The following is an 8,071-nucleotide window of genomic DNA, read 5'->3' as shown; positions in this document are numbered from 1 at the left end:
TGTGCCACCACAGCTGGCTAATTTTGTATTTTTGGTAGAGATAGGGCTTTGCCCTGTTGCCCAGGTTGCCTTGGCCTTCCAAAGTGCTGGGATTACAGGTGTGAGCCACTGGGCACAGACATTCCTGTCTTAACCATCATGTACTTTGTAATACCAGCATACTGTAATTTCAACAGAAATTTTGCTTAGGTGGTTTTTGTAAAATGCAGGTTAATATTGTTTATGTCTTGATGCTATATGTTGGAATATTACTGTATCACCTATATTGATATAGGTGAAAATTAGAATAAATACCTGTCTTAGAGTTAAACCAAGGCTATTAATGTAGCATGAGAAAAACTTCATTGCAAGATTGTATAGTAATGATCCCTTTTATAGCTTATAGTGCAATTCTTATATTGTATACATATTTTAATTTATGCCTTTTGTTTGTACCTGTCATTGAAGAGAAGCATAAGGGATCATTCCACTCTGTCTTCTTCCTAATAGAAATTGTGGGAATTTTTTGAAACACCCTTTCAAAGTGATAATTAAAAAAAAAAAAAAACAAGTTGGCTGGGCAAGGTGATTCATACCTATAATCCCAGCACTTTGGGAGGCCGAGGCAGGTGGATCACTTGAGTTTGAGAGTTTGAGACCAGCCTGACCAACGTGGAGAAACCCCATTTCTACTAAAAATACGAAATTAGCCGGGCGAGGTGGTGCATGCCTGTAGTCCCAGCTACTCAGTGGGTGGGGAAGGGAGGCAGGATAATTGGCTTGAACTGGGAGGTGGAGATTGTGGTGAGCCAAGATCTCACCATTGCACTCCAGCCTGGGCAACAAGAACAAAATTCCATCTTAAAAAAAAAATAATATGAACTGTCTGAGACCTCTTATTTAAAAACGATTGTCTATTATGATATTCTTTATCTTTTTGGGTAGGAAGTATATATACACTATTGTATTATTTTTGTTGTTGTATGTATATGTATGTTTAAACTTTTTCATTCTTCATATCTTGTTTTCCAGATTATGTACTTTGGGGTAGGCATCTTGTCTTTATTTTCTGGTTTCCTCACCACTTTGCTAACTTGACTGTCTTTGATAGAGTTGGTAGTTCACAGCCACCAACTTTGCATTTGAGTAGGAAGCCACTTAGTAAAGAATTACATGATTTTATATATGTATTGGAGTAGTTGTAAACTGGGTAGAGGAGGAGTAGTGTGGTTACTTCAGACTAATTGATTTTCCTTCTGACTTGACATGAAATCTAGAGATTTTTTCAGAGCCTTAGTTTTCTCATTAGTAAAACCTTGAAGTTTAGGCAAGATAATATTTAAGCTCTTTTCTGCTTTAAAATTCTACAAAATATATTAGTATACTAAGTTTAAAACATTAAAATACTATGTAGTCAGTAATAAACTGTATTTTTCTGCCTGTGTATTTATTTAGGTACATCAGTCCATACATCAAAAATGATTTTTATCTAATACGTGCTCTGTGTATAGTATAGAAGAAAGCAAAAATTTTCCTTAAGTGCAGTGTAATTGTTTGAAGAATTGTTTTTTTCTGAATTGACAAGGTAATTCTTCCTGTAGCCTTAACAGTAAGTTTCCAAACTATTTAACAAATGATTAGATATTTGGTTGGAAGTTTTCCTTGTGGTTTGGGATTTGAGTTCTCCCTATTCTTGAAATATGAAGGTTTTAAGAATATGGCCCAGGTAACCTGTAAAAGGCATAAATATTCTCTTCCCTGGTTTTTTTTGTTTTTTTTGAGACGGAGTCTTGCTCTGTCACCAAGGCTGGAACGCAGAGGCACAGTCTTGGCTCACTACAGCCTCTGCCTCCCGGGTTCAAGGGATTCTCCTGCCTCACCTCAGCCTCCCGAGCAGCTGGAACTACAGATGCATACCACCATGCCAGGCTAATTTTGTATTTTCAGTAGAGACGGGGTTTTACCATATTGACGAGGCTGGTGTCGAGCTCCTGACCTTGTGATCCACCTGCCTCAGCTTCCTAAAGTGCTGGGATTACAGGCGTGAGCCACTGCACTGGCCCTTCACTGGTTCTTAACTGGAGTTGGGTTAGTTTGGAGATGTCTTGGACTTTATCACTGTTACATCATGAGTCAGGTAGCAGAAACCTAGGGCAGTTTTAAATCTGTAGACAAACCAGCAAACTTAGAGAAGCAGAGGTAAGAATCTAGGACACACAAATGGATGCCTGGTCATAAAGAAGAGCTAGGGAATAAATTTGAATGATATAAAAATGCTATTGTTATGGATGGGTAAAAACAAAATTTTAAAAAATACTGATGGTAGTTAAATCTCTCCTAACAAAATTTGAACAAAAATTCCCAAAGGAAAATAGTATTTATTTAGTACATACTTTGTGTCAGGTATAGTGCAGCATACATTATCTAGTTTAGGTATATTTTATACTGCTTTTTATCTCTGTATTGGATTTTCTAGGATATGGCATTCTTTATTCTTGCCTGTTTTGTCTTTATACAGAAATTAAAATCCCAAGAAAGCTGTTTGTAAAGAAATCTGAAGGGATAATGGCTACTTGAATTACTTCCTGAAGCATAAGAAATAAGAAGAGCTGATCTGTGTTCATGTTATTTTCTTTTTTTTTTTTTTTTTTTTTTTTTATCCGCATTTATTTATTGACTTTTCATTAGTTCTAAATCCTTGAGGGGTACAGCATCACTCGGATTCTGTGTCCAATGGCCTTAGCAGGAAGGTTGCTTCGGAATTTGGCACGAACCATGCCACTGTTCCCATGGGCCCGAGTTACCTTTCCCCAGATTACTCTGGTTTTGTTTGGTTTGCCACCAGGAGTCACTGTGTTGTTCTTTGCTTTGTATACATAAGCACATCTCTTGCCCAAATAGAATTCTGTTTCATCTCGGGCATAAACACCTTCAATTTTAAGAAGAGCTGTGTGCTCCCTTTGGTTCCGAAGACCCCACTTATAGCCGGCAAAAATAGCCTTGGACCACAGCCTTCCAGACATAGTTCCTTTTGTAAGTCCTGTTCCCAGCGGGCCTCCAAATTTCAGCAGCAGGCGCCTCTCTCGCCTCCACAAGTGCCAAGATGGCGGGAAGAGCTGTTCATGTTATTTTCGTATGACTAAAAGAAACTGTAATATTTCTGACAAAAGGATATATGAATTTTATGTGATTAAAGGTTATTAGCTGATCATTGCTTTGAGTTTAGCATCTTAGATATAATTTTAATATGAAATATCAATTTTATTTTGCATTTATTTATTTTTTTTTTTGAGGTGGAGTCTCACTTTGTCACCAGGCTGGAGTGCAGTGACACGATCTTGGCTTACTGCAACTTCTGCCTCCTGGGTTCAAAACAATTCTCCTGCCTCAGCCTCCCGAGTAGCCGTGCTACAGGTGAATGCCACCACGCCCAGCTAAGTTTTGTATTTTTAGTAGAGACGGGGTTTCATCACGTTGGCCAGGATGGTCTCGATCTCCTGACCTTGTGATCCACCCTTCACTGGTTTTTTTGTTTTTTTGAGATGGAGTCTTGTTCTGACACCAAGGCTGGAATGCAGAGACACTGTCTTGGCTCACTACAGCCTCTGCCTCCTGGGTTCAAGGGATTCTCCTGCCTCACCTCAGTCTCCCGAGCAGCTGGGACTACAGGCACATGCCACCATGCCCAGATACTTTTGTATTTTCAGTAGAGATGGGGTTTCACCATATTGGCCAGGCTGGTCTCAAGCTCCTGACCTTGTGATCCACCTGCCTCAGCTTCCCAAAGTGCTGGGATTACAGGAGTAATCTCAGGGTCAGGAGCTCGAGACCAGCCTGGCCAATATGGTGAATCCCTGTCTCTACTGAAATACAAAATTAGCTGGGCATGGTGGCATGCACCTGTAGTTCCAGCTGCTCAGGAGGCTGAGGTGAGGCAGGAGAATCCCTTGAATCCCTTGAACCTTGGCCTCCCAAAGTGCTGGGATTACAGGTGTGAGCCACTGCACCTGGTTTTAAGCACTACCCAGGGCTTACCTGGAAGGGAGGGAATGAGTTTTTTTTTTTTTTTAATATAAACTTAGCTTTCTTCCTCCTCCTTTGAAAAGGTAATGGAAGTAAGAGTGTATAAGTATTTTTCTGGCTGTTTTTAATTCTTTGGAGAAATTGTTTCCTCTAAAAGTTAACCTAAAAACAGGCTTATATCTGATGGCTTATTTAGTGGTATAGAGACAGGGTTTCACCATGTTGGCTGGACTGGTCTCAAACTCCTGACCTCAGGTGATCCATCTGCCTCAGCCTTCCACAGTGCTGGGATTACAGGCGTGAGCCGCCATGCCTGGCTAAGCTGTGTTTTTGTTTTCCTCCAAACTATATAGCCCTAGAATTTCCTTTTTTTTTTTTTTTTTTTGAGACAGAGTTTTGCTCTTTCGCCTAGGCTGGAGTGCAGTGGTGTGATTCTGGCTCACTGCAACCTCCGCCTCCTGGGTTCAAGCAGTTCTCCTGCTTCAGCCTCCCGAATAGCTAGGATTACAGGTGCATGCTCCCACACCCAGCTTTTTGTATTTTTAGTAGAGATGGGGGTTTCACCATGTTGCATCAGGCTGGTTTCGAGCTCTTGACCTCGTGATCCGCCCACCTCGGACTCATAGTGCTGGGATTTATAGGCATGAGCCACCGCGCCTGGCCGAACCCTGAATTTCTGTTGAAGATGCTTCAGGTACTGCTGGTGGGGTGTACACTGGCTGGCTTTCTATCCTTTTTCCCTCTCCCCTCTGCAGACCTGTTTCCCTTCCCATTTTCCTTTTCCCACCCCCTCTCCTTCCCCTTCCCTATGATAACTTGAGAAAAGGACTTTTCTATTTCAGAAAGTATACTAGTGGAAGATAATTGACTCAAAATAATACTTGATGTTAATGTTGATAACTTACCTTAAGAAGTAATTTGAATGGAGACTTTCTCAAGCATCTTAATTAAGAAGGTGAAAGTTAAGAAGAAATGAGTATCTGGAAACATTAGAGATGCCTTAGTTAAATACTAGTAATCACTAACCTAGGCCTGTCATAGGCCTGCTCCATTTTAGATATGATAGACCCCTATTTAGATATGATAGACAAGCACTGTCTCTAACTGAAACTTCTGGATTACTCTGATAGTACCTTAAAGCAAGGTTTGTGTCCTCAGATTTCCTGTATTACCAGCGTTCTCCATTAGTTGGGGCTTTATGTTCCATTATGACTTCAGTTAAAAGGATGCACCCTTTATCTTGTTTTCTTCTGAGTATTAGAATCATACTATCTTTAGGTAAAACAGCAATCCCATGGGAAAAGACAACTACTTTTTAGTCTGCAATAGTCCATCCTTGTTTGCAGAGGATACGTTCTAAGATTCCTTAGTGAATGCCTGAAACTCTGCATAGTACCAAACCTTAACTATATTGTGTTTTCCTATACATAAATACCTATGGTAAAGTTCAGTTTACAAATTAGGTACAGTAAGGGATTAGCAACAATAACAAATAATAAGAGAGAACAGGTATTACAGCTACTGTAATGTAAGTTAGGTGAATGTGGGCTCTCTGTCAAAATACCTTATTGTGCCGTACTTACCTGTTTTCATACCACAGTTGACTATGGGTAACTGAAACAGCATGGGTAAGAGGGGACTACTGTCTATTCCAACTATTCTAACCTATGGAAAGTATCTCTGTATGTAAAGATGTAGAGGGTCCCTAACCTTCCTGAAAACTTATGGAACGACATCCTAACATAATTTATTTTGTTGCTCTGTACCTAAAGTAGTTCTGGTACCTCTATTATTTGTCTGGTTTGGATGTAAAATGCTTTTGTAAAGCCTGAGAAAGAAAAATCAGCTGTTACTACCACATAGTAAAACTGCCTATGCAGAGCGCTGTGACTAGGGAATCAGCATCTGTTTGATGGAGTTAAAAAAATTTGTTATACTGATTTCATCCTCCTGTAACTTCACTCTATTCTTTATAATTTTACTGTAATCTCAACACCAAAAAATTATAATAGAACTACTATAATCAAGTTGAGAAACATACTTTTGATTCATAAAATCAATACAGTGGTTAAATTGAGGATAGGAATAATATTCTTTATACAGGATATCTCATCTCCTCAAGGAAATCTAAAGTTTATTTTTGATGACAGTGTAAGATGTTATAAAATAATGAAAGGAACTAAATTTGCTGAAAGAAACATAGTAAAAAGTGGACAGAGTTTAGCCATAGTCTTGAAAGTGTGGTAATGTTGTAAAGTACAATTTTCAGTGAAAGTCAAATTAGGTTATAATTTTCATTTCTATATCTTACTTACATTTGTTTATATTTTAAAAGGTGACTTGCTGGAGGCTAATGATGTTACATTAAGACTACTACAACACTCAGCATGTGTTAGCTTGACTTTCCATCTTGTGCTTGAGAGGCATTCTTGATATGGTAGTAAGAGCAATATGCAGCAACTAAATGCTAGAGTTCTTGTCCTAATTTTAGCCTTACGACCTTGAGTCATACCCTTTGATTAAAATATTTATTGTATCTCCTTTGTACTGTTACTTTGAGGGTAAGATGCAGTAATATATGTAAAAGTGCTCTGAAAACTGCAAGCCTCCATACTGTATACATTTAAGAAGAATGTTGTAATCTTATCATTATCTTCACATACCATCATCCCACCCACATCCCATGAGACTTTAACCATTATGAAAGATAGCCACACAATTTGATTTTATACCCCAGCTTTTTGGAATGCAATGGATTTTAAAAATTTGTTTTTATTGCAGTAAAATAACATAAAAATTACTATTGTAACCATTTTTAAGTGGTTAAAGCAAGGTTTTTGCCCTCAGATTTCTCTCTCTGTATTGTCAAAGTTCATTAGTTGGGGCTTTATGTCCCATTATGACATTAGTTAAAATAATGCATTAAATGGCATTAAGTACATGCACAATGTTGTGCAACCATCACCATATTCATCATCACAAACAGAAAGTATGTACTCATTAAACAGTTACTTCCCATTTTTCCCTCCCTCCAATGCCTGCCAACCAACTATTCTGTCTGTCCTAATGAGTTTGCTATTCTAGGTACCTCATATACTTGCAATCATGGAATATTTATGACTGATTTATTTCACTTTCTGTATTAGTCCATTCTCATGTTGCTAGAAAGAACTACCTGAGGATGTGAGGGCAATCTCCAGGGTTGATTCAGCTGTTCTGGCTGACTAGACGGGTGTCCCCTTCCTCCCTCACTGCTCCATGTGCGTCGTTCCTGAAGCTGCTTGCTCGGTGGAAGAGGAAGGCCATCCCCAATAGAGAAGGACTGGCTATCAAGAACTGTGTGAGACTGGATAATTTATAAAGAAAAGAAGTTTAGTTGGCTCATGGTTCTGCAGTCTGTACAGGAGGCATGGCTGGGGAGGCCTCAAGAAACTTAAAATCATAGCAGAAGGAGAAGTGGAAGCAGGGACAGTCTTCACATGGCGATGGGAGAGGGAGGGAGAGAGAGAGACAGAGAGAGAGAGAGAGAGAGAGAAAGAGGGAAAGAGAGAGAGAAAGGGGAGGGTTACATGCTTTCCAACAACCAGATCTCATGAGAACTCACTCACTATCACAAGAACAGTGAGGGGGACATCTGCCCCTATGACCCAATCACTTCCCACCGAGTCTCCCTGCAACACTGGGAATTGCAGTTCAACATGAGATTTGGGTGAGGACACAGAGCTAAACCATATCACTCACCATAATGTCTGACTGGCTTAACTTATAATGTTTTCAGGGTTCATCCATGTTGTAGCAAGAATCAAAGTTTGATTACTTTTTAGGGCTGAAAAATTTTTATTGTATGTATACATACAGACTTTAAAAATATTCATCTGTGAACATTTGGGTTTTCATTTTTTGGCTACTGTGAATAATGTTGCTGTGCAGTGGTTTGAATTTCTGCTTTAAGTTTCTTTGGGTGTATATCTACAAGTGAAATTGTTGAATGATATGGTAGTTCTGTGTCTGTTTCCTTCCTTCCTTCCTTCCTTCCTTCCTTCCTTCCTTCCTTCCTTCCTTCCTTCCT

The 8,071-nt window shown here is 39.3% G+C and overlaps 2 protein-coding genes across 2 annotated transcripts in view; one reads left to right on the top strand and one right to left on the bottom strand.

Moving 5' to 3' along the window:
- ADAM10 (ADAM metallopeptidase domain 10) overlaps positions 1-8,071 on the top strand; it is a 172,728-nt gene that overhangs the window by 43,914 nt on the left and 120,743 nt on the right. The gene's annotated exons all lie outside the window — the stretch shown is intronic.
- On the bottom strand, positions 2,608-3,112 carry LOC108306815 (60S ribosomal protein L35a-like). Its single transcript, XM_037739740.1, has one exon. It carries the CDS (start codon positions 3,000-3,002, stop codon positions 2,670-2,672), a length of 333 nt encoding a protein of 110 aa, XP_037595668.1. The 5' UTR covers positions 3,003-3,112; the 3' UTR covers positions 2,608-2,669.

This window comes from Cebus imitator, unplaced genomic scaffold (genome assembly GCF_001604975.1).
Source record: "Cebus imitator isolate Cc_AM_T3 unplaced genomic scaffold, Cebus_imitator-1.0 Scaffold74, whole genome shotgun sequence".
Classification (NCBI taxonomy): Eukaryota; Metazoa; Chordata; class Mammalia; order Primates; family Cebidae; genus Cebus; species Cebus imitator.
The sequence above is the reverse complement of the archived record's forward strand: the minus strand, read 5'-3'. Positions and strand labels throughout refer to the sequence as shown.

What these genes read in the sequence shown, in the direction of transcription:
- LOC108306815 (XM_037739740.1), bottom strand. Translation starts at nt 3,002, where the DNA reads ATGTCTGGAAGGCTGTGGTCCAAGGCTATTTTTGCCGGCTATAAGTGG.